This window comes from Diorhabda sublineata, chromosome 5 (genome assembly GCF_026230105.1).
Source record: "Diorhabda sublineata isolate icDioSubl1.1 chromosome 5, icDioSubl1.1, whole genome shotgun sequence".
In the NCBI taxonomy this organism is placed as follows: domain Eukaryota; kingdom Metazoa; phylum Arthropoda; class Insecta; order Coleoptera; family Chrysomelidae; genus Diorhabda; species Diorhabda sublineata.
In genome coordinates this window covers 34173672-34199871 of record NC_079478.1, presented here as the reverse complement: position 1 = coordinate 34199871, position 26200 = coordinate 34173672, and the positions used below count along the sequence as shown (strand labels likewise).

The window sequence follows — 26200 nt, the reverse complement described above, 5'->3', positions numbered from 1 at the left end:
GGTGTCATTCTTTATCTTAAATACGCCCTGTATAATGACAAGAAAGAAATTTTTATTGTGAAATCCACGCAACGTTACAAAGAAGACATGAGAAACTTAACCTAACCTAAAAAATTTGTAATAAATTCTAAAAATTGTTCAAATTATGACATTCAATTGTTTTTTTTTCTCAAATTGTTCGTTTTGGTTCATACTTTCCGAAAAAAAAATAGATCTCGCCGAAACACAAATTCTAAGTACAGTTTTCGGAGAGAAAAACGTATTAAAATTATGATTTTCAATCTTAGGTGTCATTCTTTATCTTAAATACGCCCTGTATAATGACAAGAAAGAAATTTTTATTGTGAAATCCACGCAACGTTACAAAGAAGACATGAGAAACTTAACCTAACCTAAAAAATTTGTAATAAATTCTAAAAATTGTTCAAATTATGACATTCAATTGTTTTTTTTTCTCAAATTGTTCGTTTTGGTTCATACTTTCCGAAAAAAAATAGATCTCGCCGAAACACAAATTGTAAGTACAGTTTTCGGAGAGAAAAACGTATTAAAATTATGATTTTCAATCTTAGGTGTCATTCTTTATCTTAAATACGCCCTGTATAAAGACAAGAAAGAAATTTTTATTGTGAAATCCACGCAACGTTACAAAGAAGACATGAGAAACTTAACCTAACCTAAAAAATTTGTAATAAATTCTAAAAATTGTTCAAATTATGACATTCAATTGTTTTTTTTTTCTCAAATTGTTCGTTTTGGTTCATACTTTCCGAAAAAAAAATAGATCTCGCCGAAACACAAATTCTAAGTACAGTTTTCGGAGAGAAAAACGTATTAAAATTATGATTTTCAATCTTAGGTGTCATTCTTTATCTTAAATACGCCCTGTATAATGACAAGAAAGAAATTTTTATTGTGAAATCCACGCAACGTTACAAAGAAGACATGAGAAACTTAACCTAACCTAAAAAATTTGTAATAAATTCTAAAAATTGTTCAAATTATGACATTCAATTGTTTTTTTTTCTCAAATTGTTCGTTTTGGTTCATACTTTCCGAAAAAAAAATAGATCTCGCCGAAACACAAATTCTAAGTACAGTTTTCGGAGAGAAAAACGTATTAAAATTATGATTTTCAATCTTAGGTGTCATTCTTTATCTTAAATACGCCCTGTATAATGACAAGAAAGAAATTTTTAATGTGAAATCCACGCAACGTTACAAAGAAGACATGAGAAACTTAACCTAACCTAAAAATTTGTAATAAATTCTAAAAATTGTTCAAATTATGACATTCAATTGTTTTTTTTTCTCAAATTGTTTGATTTGGTTCATACTTTTCGAAAAAAAAAATAGATCTCGCCGAAACACAAATTCTAAGTACAGTTTTCGGAGAGAAAAACGTATTACAATTATGATTTTCAATCTTAGGTGTCATTCTTTATCTTAAATACGCCCTGTATTATGACAAGAAAGAAATTTTTAATGTGAAATCCACGCAACGTTACAAAGAAGACATGAGAAACTTAACCTAACCTAAAAAATTTGTAATAAATTCTAAAAATTGTTCAAATTATGACATTCAATTGTTTTTTTTTCTCAAATTGTTCGTTTTGGTTCATACTTTCCGAAAAAAAATAGATCTCGCCGAAACACAAATTCTAAGTACAGTTTTCGGAGAGAAAAACGTATTAAAATTATGATTTTCAATCTTAGGTGTCATTCTTTATCTTAAATACGTCCCGTATAATGACAAGAAAGAAATTTTTAATGTGAAATCCACGCAACGTTACAAAGAAGACATGAGAAACTTAACCTAACCTAAAAAATTTGTAATAAATTCTAAAAATTGTTCAAATTATGACATTCAATTGTTTTTTTTTCTCAAATTGTTCGTTTTGGTTCATACTTTCCGAAAAAAAATAGATCTCGCCGAAACACAAATTCTAAGTACAGTTTTCGGAGAGAAAAACGTATTAAAATTATGATTTTCAATCTTAGGTGTCATTCTTTATCTTAAATACGCCCTGTATAATGACAAGAAAGAAATTTTTATTGTGAAATCCACGCAACGTTACAAAGAAGACATGAGAAACTTAACCTAACCTAAAAAATTTGTAATAAATTCTAAAAATTGTTCAAATTATGACATTCAATTGTTTTTTTTTCTCAAATTGTTCGTTTTGGTTCATACTTTCCGAAAAAAAATAGATCTCGCCGAAACACAAATTCTAAGTACAGTTTTCGGAGAGAAAAACGTATTAAAATTATGATTTTCAATCTTAGGTGTCATTCTTTATCTTAAATACGCCCTGTATAATGACAAGAAAGAAATTTTTAATGTGAAATCCACGCAACGTTACAAAGAAGACATGAGAAACTTAACCTAACCTAAAAAATTTGTAATAAATTCTAAAAATTGTTCAAATTATGACATTCAATTGTTTTTTTTTCTCAAATTGTTCGTTTTGGTTCATACTTTCCGAAAAAAAATAGATCTCGCCGAAACACAAATTCTAAGTACAGTTTTCGGAGAGAAAAACGTATTAAAATTATGATTTTCAATCTTAGGTGTCATTCTTTATCTTAAATACGTCCCGTATAATGACAAGAAAGAAATTTTTAATGTGAAATCCACGCAACGTTACAAAGAAGACATGAGAAACTTAACCTAACCTAAAAAATTTGTAATAAATTCTAAAAATTGTTCAAATTATGACATTCAATTGTTTTTTTTTCTCAAATTGTTCGTTTTGGTTCATACTTTCCGAAAAAAAATAGATCTCGCCGAAACACAAATTCTAAGTACAGTTTTCGGAGAGAAAAACGTATTAAAATTATGATTTTCAATCTTAGGTGTCATTCTTTATCTTAAATACGCCCTGTATAATGACAAGAAAGAAATTTTTAATGTGAAATCCACGCAACGTTACAAAGAAGACATGAGAAACTTAACCTAACCTAAAAAATTTGTAATAAATTCTAAAAATTGTTCAAATTATGACATTCAATTGTTTTTTTTTCTCAAATTGTTCGTTTTGGTTCATACTTTCCGAAAAAAAATAGATCTCGCCGAAACACAAATTGTAAGTACAGTTTTCGGAGAGAAAAACGTGTTAAAATTATGATTTTCAATCTTAGGTGTCATTCTTTATCTTAAATACGCCCTGTATAATTTCTCTGAAAAAAATTCAAAGATTTACGACGTATAAAGCATCATTCATACAAATTTTTGACTTGCCTTTCTTGGTTTCCAGAAAATTTTCATCTTTATGATTCAAAATATGGATATAGGTACATAGATTCGATTCATATACCCTGTACATTCCATGTACATTTTTAATTTATTCAAAATTCGAAACTTCCTCGTTTTTATCCCTATGATTCTGCATAGTGCATTGGGATTAAGCATTCTTTTCACTCGGATTACAACAATGTGCATTCTTAACCAAACCGGAAGTTATGTGCTAAGTGCACCTTTTTATCGAAGCCCCCATCGAGGCATAAAATAAAACTAACATCACTTCTATGGCAGTAATATTAAACCCCGTTGATGAAAAAATATCAGTTTCAGACAGTCACAAGGATAAAATTTTATTAAATAACAAAATTTTAATGAAAAAAAAAAAGACACACAGGCTAGACATTCATCCGGTATCGAACCCTAGAATCTTAAGAAAGCACGTGCACCAAGGATGACGAAGGCATGTCATTAAAATTTGTTTACTTTGTTACTACATTCCAAAGATCAGGGAGAGTGGAAGGAAGGATGAGTTATTTAACTTATACACGTCATTTGTTTATTCATTCATACCCTAAGGGTAGTCAAAAATAACCATAAACTACAATAGGATTTATATCTTCCACAATATTCACCCATATCGTAAAACCACATGAAAAATTTAAGAAAGAACAAGACTTTGAACAAGTATAGGTTACATAGATAATAGTAAACTCAAACTCCATTAAAAAACGTTCTCAGTAATTCTAATTTAGTTGAAACTTGCAACCAGCAATATTGAACTCATCTTGGGACTATAAACTATTTAGTCGTAAAAATTGTATATAAAACTGAATTATCGGAAATAAAATTGAGAGAAATAGGAAAATTTGGAAAAGAAATCTCTTTATTGAAGATCAAAAGGCACTACACAAGCCTAAATGATAAAAACTGTTATCTGCTTACTGTAATTCAAATTGATAAACAACCTAACCTTACTTTTTAGTGTAATGAATATGCAAGCTCTATTAAAGAATATTTTATTCAAATGTAATAATTATTATTAAAAACATAATTATTCGTTATGTGGGAATAAAAACGTTTTTATAGGTACTAGATATTTTTCATACTTAATAACAGTAATTAGCACTAAAGTTAATTCGCGCAGCGTTGCCTTATTTACAAGTACAGAAGAAGATACACTTAATTTTATTATTATATAAATAGAATGTACATAAATGTTATTGTAATTTTATATTTTCAAGTAATGAAAACTACTTATATATATTTAAAATTAATGTAGAAAGTAATTTTGAATTATAAAATATATACATCGGTTGAAGCTTATCAGAACTTTCAGTGATGTTGGCAACATTGTTTAAAATATTTCGATTGCAACATTTACATATTAATTTTATTATATTTTCAAAAAACTTTTATATTAATGACTGATAATATAATCTTTCTAAAGCTATTAAACCTTTTTTGTTAATAAATATTTAAAAAATAGCGTAATCTAACCTAACTTGCAAAATAACCTTATTGTTTATAGTGTAATAGCTTTGAATAGTAAAAAATAATTAAACAAAACTAACGATTTATCAGCGAAATCTAACCTGTACGTGAATCGTTTGATAATTTGATTTATATATATATATATATATATATATATATATATATATATATATATATATATATTGAATAATAAAACTTGATTATTCTTACGAGTAATTTTTGGAATACGACATCCCGTGTCCGTCCAGAATGTCCCCATATTTGCGTCTTTCTACAGATTCTCTATATTCCTTAAGAGTTTTAACTCTCATAGGTGTTTTATATTTCACTCTAAAAACTGCTTTCACACTACGTTTATTGTCCTGGTCCATTCTCATCGTTTATATAAAAAATCACTATTAACAAATATAATAACACTAACATTGTTTTGAAATAAGTAAAATTGAATATATGCATTTACACGCCGGTTTAACAAATACTACGCACCACGATCATTTTAGTTCGACAATTAGATTCTACGAAAATCGAAAAAACGTTGAAATATTTTTGTTCTAAAACAAAAAAGCGTCTCATTTGGTATGTTTGACTCTCACATATCCGCATGTTGAATGTGTTCAAACTACTAATAACTATTAAAAAAATCTAGAACCACGATGAGTTGTTAGAAAAATCACGAGTGCAACTTCTTCGAAAAGACCTGCCCGGTTAAAACAGAGAACCAATAAAAGTTAGGTTAGGCTGTGCCTATCGAGAGGGTCGGAATCGAAAATGAATTTTATGGGTTCTCTGTGACGTTTTACGAATATGGTGGTTTTAACACAGAGAGGGACTAAAGTATTTTTATTGTATTCTAATATTTTGTTACTAGATTTTTAGTTAATTATAATAAAACATTTTTATTTAATGGATATATATATTTCTATTTTTTTATTAGAAGTAGACTAATATGCATTTTATTTAAATTAATTATTTTTAAATAGATAAAATCGCCATAGTCGAGATATAAAGCACAAAAAGGGCAAAAACCGGTAATTTCTGAGCAGTAAATCGGATCAGGACGTAACAAAGAGCGATTCGGGAGAGTCTAGAAACAAATAATGCATTTTAAAAAGTGCGTATCGAATAGTTGAAAGTCTCGTAGAAATTCAATATGAAATTGATTGAATTTATACATCCTAGTGATTTTCGAGATCTGGTGCTCGGGGTGGATGGTTTATACATCGTTTCCTGGAACTCCGTGATGAAATTGACTAAATATATACTTCCTGGCGGCTTTTGAGGTCGCTGAACATGAATTCCTCAATTTTCTCCGATTATAAAGAGGTTTAAAACTGTTATGTCACTGTAAAAATATACTATTTTTAGGTTATGTTAAATTCATAAGATGAATACAAATTTAAGATAAAAAAGTTTATTTTTTATGGTTAAAAAAATATAGTAAATTGTATTTTTTACAGTTTACATGAAACAAAATAAAAAATAGGGTTTTCTATGGCTGTATTAATAAAAAAATAGATTCTATTAAATATAGTTATTGTCTCGATTCGTCTCTGGAATGCTATAGTTAAATCGAATATGGTTCTTTAGTTTTGACCTGCCTCTTTGGATATTCTATACACTGATGAAGGTTTTGGCGTCTTTAGAAATGGAACTCAACTATGTGGAGAGATAAAATATGACTAGCAGGTTTGTGTTTAGTCTTTTACACAAAGCAAAGAAGGGTATCTTTCAGTTCAACATATTTAATAAATTTTGAAGAATTTAATGGCGTTTTTTAAGGTATCTGGAGCCTGTGGATGGTCAGGTCAGGGACTATAAACTCAAATAGAATTAGTTATTTAGTTTTTTGTGATTAATGACATATGAATCGTCTAGTTTCAGTAGCGGTCAACACGAATATATTTGTAGAATGTTAAAATTTGAAATATTATATAAGGTTTATAGTCCAAGAGCTCCAACCAAAAAAGTAGGTTCTGAAAAAAACGTTGAATATGTTCACACCTGAATGTAAATCCAGGTGGTCGTCACGGGGGGCCGCACGCGTCAGTGGCCATCTTGAAAAACACGTTTTATTAAATATCTCGCGAACCGCGCATAGTACGACCAAAATTGTACAGATCATTATTGTAGATAATAATATTTGTCATCTTTTTTATTTTAAACTTTTTTTTGTATAACGCATAGGTTTTTAATTATAAAGCTCCAAACTTTTTTCAATATAGTTTTTACTAAATATTTAGTTAATGTTCAATGATAAATTAAAAATGGTGGTAACTGAATTGTAGAGCATAAAATTATCTACAATAATGATTTCTAAAATTTTTGTCGTACGATGCGCGGTTCGAAAGATATTTAATAAAACGAGTTTTTCAAGATGACGGCTGAAGTTAAGCCCCCCCCCCCTCCATGACACCCACTTGGATTTACATTCAGGGGACACCCCTAAATATATTGAAAAAAAAAAATACCTGTTACCGTACGTTTTTACAAAAAAATCCGGCTCTTGGTCTATGGTTCTATGGTTCTTTTTAAAAATGTGGTAGTTTAGCAAAATTAGAGGTGTTGATAGCAATAGTATTGATAACAGTTTCAAAAGGCAGTCTAGATACCTCCTGACCAAATAATTGCCAATATTGAGAATTGTGTTATGATTTCACCAGGAGATTACATCAAAGTTTTGAAAAGGTATGTTACCGTAGATGATGTTGGGACTGATATAGAGGGCTACACAAGATCTGGAGAAGCCACCAGGGCAGTGGTTTTTCAAGTTAAATCCAAGTAAAACATTTATTTTGAAACATAACATTAGAATCAATAGAAAGAAATCTTATCCTTCCAATCTTGGGACTGTCAGGAAGTTGACAAACTTGTCAGCTTTATTTAAACCTCATTTTGGAGAGAAAAGACTTATTTTTGTATATAAATTTTTATTTAATTTTAATTTCATAGTTTCATATTAAAATTTTCACAATACAAGATCCAAGCAACGGTTTCCACGAGGAAAACTGATGGATATGTGGGACTCCCGCAGCCTATCCACTAAACCGCCATCTTCTGTCATCTCCGTCCAATCAAGACCCTACACATTCTACATTACTTTGCCTAAGACTACATTCTGTGCAGGTAGCAACCAGTTGACACCATTCTACTTTGTGCAGCATCACCAGGACGATATTTAGAGGGTTTATGTTGCCTATAGTCTTCTCTATTTCCTATCTCAAACCCCTTCAGTGATTGCACACGAAGATGTTCGGCAACATCTAAGTCGTCTTTACAATACGTATTTGTACTTTTCTCATTTTGGGAAGATACCGTCGGAAGCTGGGTAATGCAGAAGTTCACATCTCCTTTCAGTCCACAGTCTGAGGTCTTTTATTAGTTGTCGCGTCCATTGAACTGTTGTAGTGCGTTCGATGATTGCCGCATCCTGGCGTGTTATATCTGAGCTGTTTCTGTGTAACCTCTTACGCTCGAAATCCAAGAGGTCCGCGGGGATTATAGCCGCCAGTCTCTTCATTATCATAGCGTGCCACTAGACCTCCGCCCCATACAGAAGAATTGAGTGAGGCCGCCTTTCCAACTGTCTTCCGTTTGTGGGGGTCATTCCCAAATACTTTACTTCTCGTCTAGACTCGATTTCGTCTGTTCTGATCTCTTTGGGCAGTTTTGTCTGTAGTTTTTTCCTTAGTGAGTTTGTCTGGTTCAATTTGAGCTGCGCTAATTCTGCGTAAGCAACGAGAAGTGCGTCAAGAAGCAATTCCAGTCTAAGCAGACTATTCCATAGATCCGGCCTCAGTATAGATCCTCGAGGGACCCCAGCGGTGTAATTTGTTCAATATTGGATGCACATCTTTAATATTTAGGGAATTGAAATAATTTTATTATAAAGCTATAAATATATACGTAATAAAAAAATTCACTGTCGATGTTTTATTTAAAAAAAAAACATTAAAACTAACATCTTCTTTTATTGTATCTTTACTGTATTCCTTTTATTTTAATTTCCACCTTAATAGGCGTCAGTGACGTGGGTAATAGACATATAATTACGAAATACAATTAAAAAATAACGTGGTATTTGTAAAATTTCAATTACGGTTTGTTTTTTTTTGGAATATGAGTATAATTAGGTAAAGAATTTGATGTTGTTGTTGTCAATTTTTTTTAAATTTTATTTGGCCATCATAATTTATCAATTTCGGTTGTATAAAACTTTAAGGATATTCTGTATTAGAAAAATCATATTTATAATGTTTAATAGTCTTTTGGAGATACCAGAGGAAAAGGGTTATTGCATTGGATTCGGGTCTATGTCCCAAATAAAACTTTACGAGATTTTTATTGTGCAACGGCTACATTTTATATTTTTATAACTATTGTAAAAGACTGCCCCGAGCGACACAACACAGCAGAGTTCTTACACTTAAATTTCGAAATATGTGTAATAAAAATAAGTTTATTCATAAGTGAGGCGTGTTTTAAAATTTAAAAAAAAAACTGTTAAATGTAAAAAGAAACTTAATCCTAATGGAAAAACTTTCCATTGATGTGAAATGTTTGTTTTTTAAGAAAAAAAGATGTTTTTTGTCTTTGGTAATCGTCATTTTTCTTTCTCAGAAGACTGTTATTTGCAAAACATCATTTTTATTACATAATAAACCGTATTGCTAGTACTCATCTATGTTTTTCTAAGAAAAATGTCTTTTTCCAAAAGTAAACAGTTATTTGTCTAAGAAAATTGTCTTTTTCAAATCGATATTTGTCTTAGAAACCTGTCTTCTCTAAAAGTAAATCGTCATTTATTTCAAAAAACTTTTTTACATGCAAATATCGATATTTATCCTATAATAGCGTCTTTTCCGAAATCAAAGTGTTATTTGTACAAAAGAAATATTTTTTTAAGTTTTTCCATTTGCTTATGGAAACTGTATTTTTCAAATCCAAACTGTCATTTCTACTAGGTAACAAATCATCTTTTTTTAATGAAAAACCGTCTTCTTCATTAGTAAACCGTCGTTTATCTTAGAAAACTGTCTTTTGTAGAAGCAAACGCCGATATTTGTCTTAGAAAAACTGTCTATAAAAGCGAACCGTCATTTGTCTCATAAAACTGTCTTTTTCAAAATTGAGCCATTATTTGATATAGAAAAATATCTGTTTGGAAAACAAATACCGATATTCGTTTTAGAAAACTGTTTTTTTCAGAAGAAAACATCCTTTTCCAAAACAGTTATTTGTCTTAGAAACCTGTCTTCTCTAAAAGTAAATCGTCATTTATTTCAAAAAACTTTTTTACATGCAAATATCGATATTTATCCTATAATAGCGTCTTTTCCGAAATCAAAGTGTTATTTGTACAAAAGAAATATTTTTTTAAGTTTTTCCATTTGCTTATGGAAACTGTATTTTTCAAATCCAAACTGTCATTTCTACTAGGTAACAAATCATCTTTTTTTAATGAAAAACCGTCTTCTTCATTAGTAAACCGTCGTTTATCTTAGAAAACTGTCTTTTGTAGAAGCAAACGCCGATATTTGTCTTAGAAAAACTGTCTATAAAAGCGAACCGTCATTTGTCTCATAAAACTGTCTTTTTCAAAATTGAGCCATTATTTGATATAGAAAAATATCTGTTTGGAAAACAAATACCGATATTCGTTTTAGAAAACTGTTTTTTTCAGAAGAAAACATCCTTTTCCAAAACAGTTATTTGTCTTAGAAACCTGTCTTCTCTAAAAGTAAATCGTCATTTATTTCAAAAAACTTTTTTACATGCAAATATCGATATTTATCCTATAATAGCGTCTTTTCCGAAATCAAAGTGTTATTTGTACAAAAGAAATATTTTTTTAAGTTTTTCCATTTGCTTATGGAAACTGTATTTTTCAAATCCAAACTGTCATTTCTACTAGGTAACAAATCATCTTTTTTTAATGAAAAACCGTCTTCTTCATTAGTAAACCGTCGTTTATCTTAGAAAACTGTCTTTTGTAGAAGCAAACGCCGATATTTGTCTTAGAAAAACTGTCTATAAAAGCGAACCGTCATTTGTCTCATAAAACTGTCTTTTTCAAAATTGAGCCATTATTTGATATAGAAAAATATCTGTTTGGAAAACAAATACCGATATTCGTTTTAGAAAACTGTTTTTTTCAGAAGAAAACATCCTTTTCCAAAACAGTTATTTGTCTTAGAAACCTGTCTTCTCTAAAAGTAAATCGTCATTTATTTCAAAAAACTTTTTTACATGCAAATATCGATATTTATCCTATAATACCGTCTTTTCCGAAATCAAAGTGTTATTTGTACAAAAGAAATATTTTTTTAAGTTTTTCCATTTGCTTATGGAAACTGTATTTTTCAAATCCAAACTGTCATTTCTACTAGGTAACAAATCATCTTTTTTTAATGAAAAACCGTCTTCTTCATTAGTAAACCGTCGTTTATCTTAGAAAACTGTCTTTTGTAGAAGCAAACGCCGATATTTGTCTTAGAAAAACTGTCTATAAAAGCGAACCGTCATTTGTCTCATAAAACTGTCTTTTTCAAAATTGAGCCATTATTTGATATAGAAAAATATCTGTTTGGAAAACAAATACCGATATTCGTTTTAGAAAACTGTTTTTTTCAGAAGAAAACATCCTTTTCCAAAACAGTTATTTGTCTTAGAAACCTGTCTTCTCTAAAAGTAAATCGTCATTTATTTCAAAAAACTTTTTTACATGCAAATATCGATATTTATCCTATAATAGCGTCTTTTCCGAAATCAAAGTGTTATTTGTACAAAAGAAATATTTTTTTAAGTTTTTCCATTTGCTTATGGAAACTGTATTTTTCAAATCCAAACTGTCATTTCTACTAGGTAACAAATCATCTTTTTTTAATGAAAAACCGTCTTCTTCATTAGTAAACCGTCGTTTATCTTAGAAAACTGTCTTTTGTAGAAGCAAACGCCGATATTTGTCTTAGAAAAACTGTCTATAAAAGCGAACCGTCATTTGTCTCATAAAACTGTCTTTTTCAAAATTGAGCCATTATTTGATATAGAAAAATATCTGTTTGGAAAACAAATACAGAGATTCGTTTTAGAAAACTGTTTTTTTCAGAAGAAAACATCCTTTTCCAAAACAGTTATTTGTCTTAGAAACCTGTCTTCTCTAAAAGTAAATCGTCATTTATTTCAAAAAACTTTTTTACATGCAAATATCGATATTTATCCTATAATACCGTCTTTTCCGAAATCAAAGTGTTATTTGTACAAAAGAAATATTTTTTTAAGTTTTTCCATTTGCTTATGGAAACTGTATTTTTCAAATCCAAACTGTCATTTCTACTAGGTAACAAATCATCTTTTTTTAATGAAAAACCGTCTTCTTCATTAGTAAACCGTCGTTTATCTTAGAAAACTGTTTTTTGTAGAAGCAAACGCCGATATTTGTCTTAGAAAAACTGTCTATAAAAGCGAACCGTCATTTGTCTCATAAAACTGTCTTTTTCAAAATTGAGCCATTATTTGATATAGAAAAATATCTGTTTGGAAAACAAATACCGATATTCGTTTTAGAAAACTGTTTTTTTCAGAAGAAAACATCCTTTTCCAAAACAGTTATTTGTCTTAGAAACCTGTCTTCTCTAAAAGTAAATCGTCATTTATTTCAAAAAACTTTTTTACATGCAAATATCGATATTTATCCTATAATACCGTCTTTTCCGAAATCAAAGTGTTATTTGTACAAAAGAAATATTTTTTTAAGTTTTTCCATTTGCTTATGGAAACTGTATTTTTCAAATCCAAACTGTCATTTCTACTAGGTAACAAATCATCTTTTTTTAATGAAAAACCGTCTTCTTCATTAGTAAACCGTCGTTTATCTTAGAAAACTGTCTTTTGTAGAAGCAAACGCCGATATTTGTCTTAGAAAAACTGTCTATAAAAGCGAACCGTCATTTGTCTCATAAAACTGTCTTTTTCAAAATTGAGCCATTATTTGATATAGAAAAATATCTGTTTGGAAAACAAATACCGATATTCGTTTTAGAAAACTGTTTTTTTCAGAAGAAAACATCCTTTTCCAAAACAGTTATTTGTCTTAGAAACCTGTCTTCTCTAAAAGTAAATCGTCATTTATTTCAAAAAACTTTTTTACATGCAAATATCGATATTTATCCTATAATACCGTCTTTTCCGAAATCAAAGTGTTATTTGTACAAAAGAAATATTTTTTTAAGTTTTTCCATTTGCTTATGGAAACTGTATTTTTCAAATCCAAACTGTCATTTCTACTAGGTAACAAATCATCTTTTTTTAATGAAAAACCGTCTTCTTCATTAGTAAACCGTCGTTTATCTTAGAAAACTGTCTTTTGTAGAAACAAACGCCGATATTTGTCTTAGAAAAACTGTCTATAAAAGCGAACCGTCATTTGTCTCATAAAACTGTCTTTTTCAAAATTGAGCCATTATTTGATATAGAAAAATATCTGTTTGGAAAACAAATACCGATATTCGTTTTAGAAAACTGTTTTTTTCAGAAGAAAACATCCTTTTCCAAAACAGTTATTTGTCTTAGAAACCTGTCTTCTCTAAAAGTAAATCGTCATTTATTTCAAAAAACTTTTTTACATGCAAATATCGATATTTATCCTATAATAGCGTCTTTTCCGAAATCAAAGTGTTATTTGTACAAAAGAAATATTTTTTTAAGTTTTTCCATTTGCTTATGGAAACTGTATTTTTCAAATCCAAACTGTCATTTCTACTAGGTAACAAATCATCTTTTTTTAATGAAAAACCGTCTTCTTCATTAGTAAACCGTCGTTTATCTTAGAAAACTGTCTTTTGTAGAAGCAAACGCCGATATTTGTCTTAGAAAAACTGTCTATAAAAGCGAACCGTCATTTGTCTCATAAAACTGTCTTTTTCAAAATTGAGCCATTATTTGATATAGAAAAATATCTGTTTGGAAAACAAATACCGATATTCGTTTTAGAAAACTGTTTTTTTCAGAAGAAAACATCCTTTTCCAAAACAGTTATTTGTCTTAGAAACCTGTCTTCTCTAAAAGTAAATCGTCATTTATTTCAAAAAACTTTTTTACATGCAAATATCGATATTTATCCTATAATACCGTCTTTTCCGAAATCAAAGTGTTATTTGTACAAAAGAAATATTTTTTTAAGTTTTTCCATTTGCTTATGGAAACTGTATTTTTCAAATCCAAACTGTCATTTCTACTAGGTAACAAATCATCTTTTTTTAATGAAAAACCGTCTTCTTCATTAGTAAACCGTCGTTTATCTTAGAAAACTGTCTTTTGTAGAAGCAAACGCCGATATTTGTCTTAGAAAAACTGTCTATAAAAGCGAACCGTCATTTGTCTCATAAAACTGTCTTTTTCAAAATTGAGCCATTATTTGATATAGAAAAATATCTGTTTGGAAAACAAATACCGATATTCGTTTTAGAAAACTGTTTTTTTCAGAAGAAAACATCCTTTTCCAAAACAGTTATTTGTCTTAGAAACCTGTCTTCTCTAAAAGTAAATCGTCATTTATTTCAAAAAACTTTTTTACATGCAAATATCGATATTTATCCTATAATAGCGTCTTTTCCGAAATCAAAGTGTTATTTGTACAAAAGAAATATTTTTTTAAGTTTTTCCATTTGCTTATGGAAACTGTATTTTTCAAATCCAAACTGTCATTTCTACTAGGTAACAAATCATCTTTTTTTAATGAAAAACCGTCTTCTTCATTAGTAAACCGTCGTTTATCTTAGAAAACTGTCTTTTGTAGAAGCAAACGCCGATATTTGTCTTAGAAAAACTGTCTATAAAAGCGAACCGTCATTTGTCTCATAAAACTGTCTTTTTCAAAATTGAGCCATTATTTGATATAGAAAAATATCTGTTTGGAAAACAAATACAGAGATTCGTTTTAGAAAACTGTTTTTTTCAGAAGAAAACATCCTTTTCCAAAACAGTTATTTGTCTTAGAAACCTGTCTTCTCTAAAAGTAAATCGTCATTTATTTCAAAAAACTTTTTTACATGCAAATATCGATATTTATCCTATAATACCGTCTTTTCCGAAATCAAAGTGTTATTTGTACAAAAGAAATATTTTTTTAAGTTTTTCCATTTGCTTATGGAAACTGTATTTTTCAAATCCAAACTGTCATTTCTACTAGGTAACAAATCATCTTTTTTTAATGAAAAACCGTCTTCTTCATTAGTAAACCGTCGTTTATCTTAGAAAACTGTCTTTTGTAGAAACAAACGCCGATATTTGTCTTAGAAAAACTGTCTATAAAAGCGAACCGTCATTTGTCTCATAAAACTGTCTTTTTCAAAATTGAGCCATTATTTGATATAGAAAAATATCTGTTTGGAAAACAAATACCGATATTCGTTTTAGAAAACTGTTTTTTTCAGAAGAAAACATCCTTTTCCAAAACAGTTATTTGTCTTAGAAACCTGTCTTCTCTAAAAGTAAATCGTCATTTATTTCAAAAAACTTTTTTACATGCAAATATCGATATTTATCCTATAATAGCGTCTTTTCCGAAATCAAAGTGTTATTTGTACAAAAGAAATATTTTTTTAAGTTTTTCCATTTGCTTATGGAAACTGTATTTTTCAAATCCAAACTGTCATTTCTACTAGGTAACAAATCATCTTTTTTTAATGAAAAACCGTCTTCTTCATTAGTAAACCGTCGTTTATCTTAGAAAACTGTCTTTTGTAGAAGCAAACGCCGATATTTGTCTTAGAAAAACTGTCTATAAAAGCGAACCGTCATTTGTCTCATAAAACTGTCTTTTTCAAAATTGAGCCATTATTTGATATAGAAAAATATCTGTTTGGAAAACAAATACCGATATTCGTTTTAGAAAACTGTTTTTTTCAGAAGAAAACATCCTTTTCCAAAACAGTTATTTGTCTTAGAAACCTGTCTTCTCTAAAAGTAAATCGTCATTTATTTCAAAAAACTTTTTTACATGCAAATATCGATATTTATCCTATAATAGCGTCTTTTCCGAAATCAAAGTGTTATTTGTACAAAAGAAATATTTTTTTAAGTTTTTCCATTTGCTTATGGAAACTGTATTTTTCAAATCCAAACTGTCATTTCTACTAGGTAACAAATCATCTTTTTTTAATGAAAAACCGTCTTCTTCATTAGTAAACCGTCGTTTATCTTAGAAAACTGTCTTTTGTAGAAGCAAACGCCGATATTTGTCTTAGAAAAACTGTCTATAAAAGCGAACCGTCATTTGTCTCATAAAACTGTCTTTTTCAAAATTGAGCCATTATTTGATATAGAAAAATATCTGTTTGGAAAACAAATACCGATATTCGTTTTAGAAAACTGTTTTTTTCAGAAGAAAACATCCTTTTCCAAAACAGTTATTTGTCTTAGAAACCTGTCTTCTCTAAAAGTAAATCGTCATTTATTTCAAAAAACTTTTTTACATGCAAATATCGATATTTATCCTATAATAGCGTCTTTTCCGAAATCAAAGTGTTATTTGTACAAAAGAAATATTTTTTTAAGTTTTTCCATTTGCTTATGGAAACTGTATTTTTCAAATCCAAACTGTCATTTCTACTAGGTAACAAATCATCTTTTTTTAATGAAAAACCGTCTTCTTCATTAGTAAACCGTCGTTTATCTTAGAAAACTGTCTTTTGTAGAAGCAAACGCCGATATTTGTCTTAGAAAAACTGTCTATAAAAGCGAACCGTCATTTGTCTCATAAAACTGTCTTTTTCAAAATTGAGCCATTATTTGATATAGAAAAATATCTGTTTGGAAAACAAATACCGATATTCGTTTTAGAAAACTGTTTTTTTCAGAAGAAAACATCCTTTTCCAAAACAGTTATTTGTCTTAGAAACCTGTCTTCTCTAAAAGTAAATCGTCATTTATTTCAAAAAACTTTTTTACATGCAAATATCGATATTTATCCTATAATACCGTCTTTTCCGAAATCAAAGTGTTATTTGTACAAAAGAAATATTTTTTTAAGTTTTTCCATTTGCTTATGGAAACTGTATTTTTCAAATCCAAACTGTCATTTCTACTAGGTAACAAATCATCTTTTTTTAATGAAAAACCGTCTTCTTCATTAGTAAACCGTCGTTTATCTTAGAAAACTGTCTTTTGTAGAAACAAACGCCGATATTTGTCTTAGAAAAACTGTCTATAAAAGCGAACCGTCATTTGTCTCATAAAACTGTCTTTTTCAAAATTGAGCCATTATTTGATATAGAAAAATATCTGTTTGGAAAACAAATACCGATATTCGTTTTAGAAAACTGTTTTTTTCAGAAGAAAACATCCTTTTCCAAAACAGTTATTTGTCTTAGAAACCTGTCTTCTCTAAAAGTAAATCGTCATTTATTTCAAAAAACTTTTTTACATGCAAATATCGATATTTATCCTATAATAGCGTCTTTTCCGAAATCAAAGTGTTATTTGTACAAAAGAAATATTTTTTTAAGTTTTTCCATTTGCTTATGGAAACTGTATTTTTCAAATCCAAACTGTCATTTCTACTAGGTAACAAATCATCTTTTTTTAATGAAAAACCGTCTTCTTCATTAGTAAACCGTCGTTTATCTTAGAAAACTGTCTTTTGTAGAAGCAAACGCCGATATTTGTCTTAGAAAAACTGTCTATAAAAGCGAACCGTCATTTGTCTCATAAAACTGTCTTTTTCAAAATTGAGCCATTATTTGATATAGAAAAATATCTGTTTGGAAAACAAATACCGATATTCGTTTTAGAAAACTGTTTTTTTCAGAAGAAAACATCCTTTTCCAAAACAGTTATTTGTCTTAGAAACCTGTCTTCTCTAAAAGTAAATCGTCATTTATTTCAAAAAACTTTTTTACATGCAAATATCGATATTTATCCTATAATACCGTCTTTTCCGAAATCAAAGTGTTATTTGTACAAAAGAAATATTTTTTTAAGTTTTTCCATTTGCTTATGGAAACTGTATTTTTCAAATCCAAACTGTCATTTCTACTAGGTAACAAATCATCTTTTTTTAATGAAAAACCGTCTTCTTCATTAGTAAACCGTCGTTTATCTTAGAAAACTGTCTTTTGTAGAAGCAAACGCCGATATTTGTCTTAGAAAAACTGTCTATAAAAGCGAACCGTCATTTGTCTCATAAAACTGTCTTTTTCAAAATTGAGCCATTATTTGATATAGAAAAATATCTGTTTGGAAAACAAATACCGATATTCGTTTTAGAAAACTGTTTTTTTCAGAAGAAAACATCCTTTTCCAAAACAGTTATTTGTCTTAGAAACCTGTCTTCTCTAAAAGTAAATCGTCATTTATTTCAAAAAACTTTTTTACATGCAAATATCGATATTTATCCTATAATACCGTCTTTTCCGAAATCAAAGTGTTATTTGTACAAAAGAAATATTTTTTTAAGTTTTTCCATTTGCTTATGGAAACTGTATTTTTCAAATCCAAACTGTCATTTCTACTAGGTAACAAATCATCTTTTTTTAATGAAAAACCGTCTTCTTCATTAGTAAACCGTCGTTTATCTTAGAAAACTGTCTTTTGTAGAAGCAAACGCCGATATTTGTCTTAGAAAAACTGTCTATAAAAGCGAACCGTCATTTGTCTCATAAAACTGTCTTTTTCAAAATTGAGCCATTATTTGATATAGAAAAATATCTGTTTGGAAAACAAATACCGATATTCGTTTTAGAAAACTGTTTTTTTCAGAAGAAAACATCCTTTTCCAAAACAGTTATTTGTCTTAGAAACCTGTCTTCTCTAAAAGTAAATCGTCATTTATTTCAAAAAACTTTTTTACATGCAAATATCGATATTTATCCTATAATAGCGTCTTTTCCGAAATCAAAGTGTTATTTGTACAAAAGAAATATTTTTTTAAGTTTTTCCATTTGCTTATGGAAACTGTATTTTTCAAATCCAAACTGTCATTTCTACTAGGTAACAAATCATCTTTTTTTAATGAAAAACCGTCTTCTTCATTAGTAAACCGTCGTTTATCTTAGAAAACTGTCTTTTGTAGAAGCAAACGCCGATATTTGTCTTAGAAAAACTGTCTATAAAAGCGAACCGTCATTTGTCTCATAAAACTGTCTTTTTCAAAATTGAGCCATTATTTGATATAGAAAAATATCTGTTTGGAAAACAAATACCGATATTCGTTTTAGAAAACTGTTTTTTTCAGAAGAAAACATCCTTTTCCAAAACAGTTATTTGTCTTAGAAACCTGTCTTCTCTAAAAGTAAATCGTCATTTATTTCAAAAAACTTTTTTACATGCAAATATCGATATTTATCTTATAATACCGTCTTTTCCGAAATCAAAGTGTTATTTGTACAAAAGAAATATTTTTTTAAGTTTTTCCATTTGCTTATGGAAACTGTATTTTTCAAATCCAAACTGTCATTTCTACTAGGTAACAAATCATCTTTTTTTAATGAAAAACCGTCTTCTTCATTAGTAAACCGTCGTTTATCTTAGAAAACTGTCTTTTGTAGAAGCAAACGCCGATATTTGTCTTAGAAAAACTGTCTATAAAAGCGAACCGTCATTTGTCTCATAAAACTGTCTTTTTCAAAAGTGAGCCATTATTTGATATAGAAAAATATCTGTTTGGAAAACAAATACAGAGATTCGTTTTAGAAAACTGTTTTTTTCAGAAGAAAACATCCTTTTCCAAAACAGTTATTTGTCTTAGAAAACTGTCTTTTCCAAAAGTAAACGGTTATATTTGTCTTAGAAAATTGTCTTTTTCAAAGCGATATTTGTCTTATAAACCGTTATTTATTTCCAAAAATTTTTTTTCGCAAATTCCGATATTATTCTTAGAAACCTATCTTTTTAAAAAGCAAATAGTACTTTATCTTATAAATTTGTCTTTTTTAGAACCGCACATCAATATTTATCTTATACCGTCTTTTTCGAAAGCAACGTGTTATTTGTACAAAAAACATATTTTTTCAAATGTTTTTCCATTTGCTTGAATGAACCGTCGATTGTCTTAGAAAAACTGTCTATAAAAGCGAATTGTCATTTGTCTTATAAAACTGTCTTTTTCAAAAGTAAGCCATTATTTGTTATAGAAAAATATCTGTTTGAAAAACAAATACCGACATTTGTCTTAGAAATATTTGACTTAGAAAGCTGTGTTTGTCAGAAGCAAACATCGATATGTTTTTCTAAGAAAAATATCTTTTCCAAAAGTTATTTGCTATTTGTCAGTTATTTGTCTTAGAAAAGTGTCTTTTCCAAGAGTAGACGGTTATTTGTCTTAGAAAATTGTCTTTTTCAAAGCGATATTTGTCTTATAAACCTGTCTTTTCTAAAAGTAAAACGTTATTTATTTCCAAAAATTTTTTTTTGCAAATTCCGATGTATGTCTTAGAAACCTGTCTTTTTAAAAAGCAAGCAGTACTTTATCTTATAAATTTGTCTTTTTTAGAACCGCACACCAATATTTATCTTATAATACCGTCTTTTTCGAAAGCAAAGTATTATTTGTATAAAAACAATGTTTTTTCAAAAGTTTTTCCATTTGCTTATGGAAACTGTATTTTTCAAATGCAAACTGTCATTTCCATTAGCTAATAAATCATCTTTTTTTCATGAAAAACCGTCTTCTTCATAAGTGAACCGTCGATTATCATAGAAAACGCCGATATTTGTCTTAGAAAAACTGTCTATAAAAGCGAACTGTCATTTGTCTTATAAAACTGTCTTTTTTAAATATAAACCATTATTTGTTATAGAAAAATATCTGTTTGAAAAACAAACACCGACATTTGTCTTAGAAAATTGTCTTTTTCAAAGCGATATTTGTATTAGAGACCTGCCTTTTCTAAAAGTAAACAGTACTTTATCTTATAAATTTGTCGTTTTTCGAACCGCACACCAATATTTGTCTTATAATAACGTCTTTTTCGAAAGCAACGTGTTATTTGTACAAAAAACATATTTTTTCAAATGTTTTTCCATTTGCTTACGGAAACTGTACTTTTTAAATGGAAACTGTTATTTCTATTATCTAATGAATCATCATTTGTTTATGAAAAACTGTCTTTTTTATGATTAAACCGTCGTTTATCCTAGAAAACTGTCTTTTGTAGAAGCAAACGCTGTCTTATCTTTTCTAAGAAAAATATCTTTTCCAAAGGTTATTTGTTATTTTTCAGTTATTTGTCTTAGAAAATTGTCTTTTTCAAAGCGATATTTGTCTTATAAACCTGTCTTTTCTAAAAGTAAACCGATATTTGTCTTAGAAAAACTGTCTATAAAAGCGAACCGCCATTTGTCTTATAAAACAGTCTTTTTCAAATGAAAGCCATTATTTGATATAGAAAATTATCTGTTTGGAAAACAAATACCGACATTTGTCTTAGACAGTTTTCCAACTGTCTTTTTAGAAGCAAACATCGATGTTTTTCTGGGAAAAATGTCTTTTCCAAAGGTTATTTCTTATTTGTCAGTTATTTTTCTTAGAAAACTGTCATTTCCAAAAGTAGACGGTTATTTGTATTAGAAAATTGTCTTTTTCAAAGCGATATTTGTATTAGAAACCTGTCTTTTCTAAAAGTAAACGGTACTTTATCTTATAAATTTGTCGTTTTTCGAACCGCACACCGATATTTATCATATAATTCCGTCTTTTCCGAAAGCAAAGTGTTATTCGTCTATATTCCTTTCTTTTATTAAGCAAAACTGTCTTTTTTAGTAGCAAACACCGATATTCGAACACCAACCTTTGTCTTAGTAAACTTGTACCATGAGAAGATGCTACACGACAATACTTGTCCAGAGACTAGAAGAGTAATCATTGATATCAATTCTTATTTTCCATAAAAATTTCCTTATTCTATACAAAAAACAAAGTTATCTCCATTTGTGGAAGAAGTGATGACCATTACCATTTAATTTAGCAAATTAACGTTTTTGTTTTATTCATTATTTTAAGATATAAACCAATTCCATTGAAATACCCTGTAAATTTTTGCAGTTTATAAGCCAATGATTCCAAAAATTAAAAAAAATTAATGTCGTCGTCGCAAAAACACCGACAAACTCGTCGGAAATAAATAATATTTCCATATAGATAATATCGGACGTGTGTGTGTCCAACGCAGTGATGCAGGGACTGTCGACCGCGCCGATCCCTTTTGAATATTTCAAAACAGTGTCCCGGGTCGCCAGTAGTAGCGATCCGCCTCCTTGGTCAGCTTAATGTCCCTTGACCCTTCCGTACGATTCACTTCTCGCACGACACATTTCAGTAGTTTTTAAACTCCGAAAATTTTTTCAATTATATCTATTTCCTAGAGGTTTTCAAAATACAAAAATACAAAAGTAGAGAATTTACTAGATTTCGTATTCTTCATATTCATATAATATTTCATAAATACGCACGGAACACGAAACCAAATTAAAAAATGAAAAATATTTTCTACTCCTCGTATAAAATTCGGCAAACAAACCGTCAGTCCACGTGGACTCATCATCTCCATTGTTTATCAATGAAAACATCGAATATAAAGCATGCTGTAATTATTTTATCAACTAAGTCATGTTAGGTACGCTATTATATCTTGTGTTTCGACTTTATAGGTCCAAATACAAATTTTTGAATATGTACAAGAAAAATTTACGTTTTATATGAGAAAACATTACAGTTCTACATTGGTACAAAGAATCAAAAACTTATTATCGAGCAGATCTACTTTGGGTTTCATTATAAAAATTACGGACGTTTCCTCGTATATAAGAAATTAATCACTATACAAGGTGTCCCACGACGAATTGAAACTATCTGTATAATTCAAAATACTCAGTAAAATCATAAAAATTTCTACGATTGGGTTTTCGGATACGATCTTTTTAACTAAAATATTTTCAAAAATGGGTTCTACCGGAAATCGACTGTAACTTTGTTATTTTAAATAGAACACCCCGTATACTAATACATTTTTGAAATCTACGTAAAATTTTAGTATACTTTTGTCTAAAAACTTTTTTCGAAAAATGCGTACTTTTTGAGATATAAATTTTTTTGGAAAAAATTTGACCGTTGCAGACCCTTATAAATTATTTTTTTACGAGAATACCCTCAAAGATATGGAAATGGTTTCTGTTCGGTTGCTTTTAGCAAAGTCAGACGTATTTGAATCTATGTATCTAAATTTTCCATTTTATACAGGGGGCGTATAAAAAGTATTCAAAGTTTAACTTCATAAATATCAAATTTCTCTATTTTTTTCAAATAGAACCACCCGGTTTTTTCTATTTTAATGCATTCAAGGGTGAAAAATAAGGCAAATTCATGAATACTTACCCACAACTAAACCTCACCGTTATCCAGATATTAAATGTTTTCTGTAAATTTTCAGAGATACAGGTGTGGTCTAAATTTTAATTATTCGTTATTAAATAGAGAACGAAACATTTGAACGATTTTCGAAAGTATCAACTGATCAATTGACTAATGACAGTTAAATAAGTGTTATTTATTACAAATCCTACTAAAAGTATACATAAAAAATTAAAACTAATGAATAAATAAAATTTAAACCACACCTGCTTCTCCAAAAATTTACAGAAAATATTTAATATCTGGATTTAGGTATAGGAAAGTTTACATTTTTCACCCCTGAATGCATTAAAATAGAAAAAACCGAGTGGTTCTATTTAAAAAAATAAAAAAATTTGATATTTATGAAGTTAAACTTTGAACACTTTTAATACACACCCTGTATAAAATGAAAAAATTTTGAAGATAGATTCAAATACGTCTGACTTTGTTAAAGGCAATCGAATAAAAACCATTTCCATATCTTTGGGGGTATTCTCGTAAAAAAATAATTTATAAGGGTCTGCAACGGTCAAATTTTTTACAAAAAAATTTATAACTCAAAAAGTACGCATTTTTCGAAAAAAGTTTTTAGACAAAAGTTTACTAAAATTTTACGTAGATTTCAAAAATGTATTAATATACAGGATGTTCTATTTAAAATAATAAAGTTACAGTCGACTTTCGGTACAATCGAATAGTTTTAACTCGTCGTGGGACACCCTGTATTTTACCGTTGAATTCTTGGATTTGTTCACTTTATTTTCTGTTTTTTTTTTGTTTCATAAAATCAATTTAGCGTTGCATGATGTAATTAGGTATCACTAGCTTTTCTACTGGCTAGGCTACTGGTTGGTTGTCGTAAAAATACTTGTCCTAGATACTGTCCTGTACTAGCATGTGCAATCGGATCATGTTAATGTATGTGAAATTTCTATAATGTCTATATAAGGATTACAACGTTTCTTTTTCTCCTTATGGTTTCGACAGGTGTTTCGAACGAATCTACATTTTGAGCAACTTCGTTTTTTTTTCTCTTACTTCGTGCCAGTAAAAAAGAGATTAACGATAAAATAAGATAATATATGATACGGGATGTCGTTTTATAAATAATACGGGAGGTAGTTTCGTTTCTCGTAATCACTTTTATCAGTAATGATGGAAAACTGACTTTTGTACGCGTTGTAGTATGGCTGGCGGCCGACCATAAACTTGTCGATATCTTAAGCATATCTAATGATATTAACTACTTCACCGTTGATTTTGACCACGAATTTTTGTTTATATAAAGCTTATTTAAAGATTTCTGAGCATAGGTTAAAAAACAATGGAGATATACCCAAGAAGGAAGTCCCAGACTTGAACGACGGGGCTTAGCTTGGGCCAACGTTGGGAAACCCCGTCTTGGTAAACCAATAATGGCCCAAGCCTAGGTAACTCGACTTATAGGATGTTTTGCCACTTGCATACATTCAATATTTTATACATTTGGCTGTCGAAAAGATTTGGATACCGCATGATTTGACAAAAAAAGTTCATGTCAATTGGTGCCAAGGAATGTAGAAAATAATGGATCGCGGTGCTTCAAAAAGGATCTATAAGATCAAAATTAAACAACAATCGACTGTAAGGGTCTTTCAAGACGATCCAAATACAACAAAAGTTGCTAGCAATAACCAAAGCGTATAAGAGCGCATTAACATCAGCGCTCCATGTACTAGAAGAAGTTATACCACCAGACGTTGACGCTTGGACAATATATAAAACTTAAAAAACGAAAACAGAAAAATTCTTCAAGATCTGAGCATCCAGTACGCAATAACAATAATCCAGACATACCGGTATACACAGACGCAAGCGACAGAGATAATGACAAAACAATCGAGACAAAACTGGAGAAAAAAGACTTAAGAATACGAAATAAACACTACAATTGACATAAACAAACTAAAAACTAATGACAGCAACTGATATTAAAAGTGAAAACGCGCTAAAATACTAAAACAAACACATACGCTTTAACTTTGATTCCACGGCGGGCACCCAACCAACAAATTAATAATAAAAATTAAAGAGAACTTGGAAACTATCACAAACAGAATAAACCGTAGGTACGGACAAGAAGCTTACTGATAAACTAACAAAATAAACACACACATACCCAGATTAGACCTCGACATACCCGACAACAACAACAAAAATACACTATAACTGAAAACATGGCAAGAAAAATGAGACACGGAACGCGAAACATTCGCGATCTTCGAAAATGTACGAAGACCACAACCAAGACTGACTTAGAAGACAAGTCAACTTATTATAAGACGCGGACATATAAACTAAGAACGATATAAACGAAAAATGCGGAGACCAAAAGTACTTAATTAATGACTGTACAATATATGACAGACAAACCGATGACAGAAAGACTTCGACATACGACTAACCAAGGTTACTAGGATAATAGAAAGTTTGTGACATGTGATGAAGCTGTGAAGAACCGGTGACGTCACTTGTCTACTGCACATCTTGTTATTGTCACAAACCTTCTATTATTCTAGTAATCTTGCGACTAACGACGATACTGAACACACTGTTTAAACCACCACTACACCAACACCCACAATTACACTGAAGGTCAACTCAGGTAAATTGAGTCTGAAGACGATAACTTGGTTATCGAAACGCGCGCCGAATGGTGTAATCGCGAGTGTTAGTGTAGTGGTAGTGTTAACAGTGTGTTCATTATGAATATCACCAAGGGTTCCAGAAATGTCAACTTACTAAACGACTTACGAACACACCATAAAAAACACTAGAAAACAGCGTCTTCTTTTTCTGCTGATTTTTTGAGTGTGGTTGCTGGCTGAGAAGGGTTCCAGGGTTCCGTTGACGGTTCTTTCAAAAGATATTGGACGTGAATGGCAGACATGTCTATTTGCAGAGGACATGCAAAGCATGGCGCGATTCCAATCATCCGTGTCTCAACGTTTCTGAAACTGGAGTTTCATCATATAAAAATGGTTTGCGGCCACCGATGACGCCGTTGAATCTGTAAAATTCTGAGATCAGTTTCCAAAGAA

The 26200-nt window shown here is 29.7% G+C and overlaps 1 protein-coding gene across 6 annotated transcripts in view; it reads right to left on the bottom strand.

The window, feature by feature from the left end:
- LOC130443802 (polyhomeotic-like protein 1) overlaps positions 1–26200 on the bottom strand; it is a 100512-nt gene that overhangs the window by 35320 nt on the left and 38992 nt on the right. For 4 of the 6 annotated variants that reach the window (XM_056778640.1, XM_056778641.1, XM_056778643.1 and 1 more), the window contains exon 1: positions 4946–5483. The exons of the other annotated variants lie outside the window; for them this stretch is intronic. In XM_056778640.1, the coding sequence (XP_056634618.1) occupies positions 4946–5112 (167 nt within the window). In that variant the 5' untranslated portion in view covers positions 5113–5483. Of the gene's footprint in view, positions 1–4945; positions 5484–26200 lie in introns of those variants that run through there. 6 annotated transcript variants of the gene reach the window in all.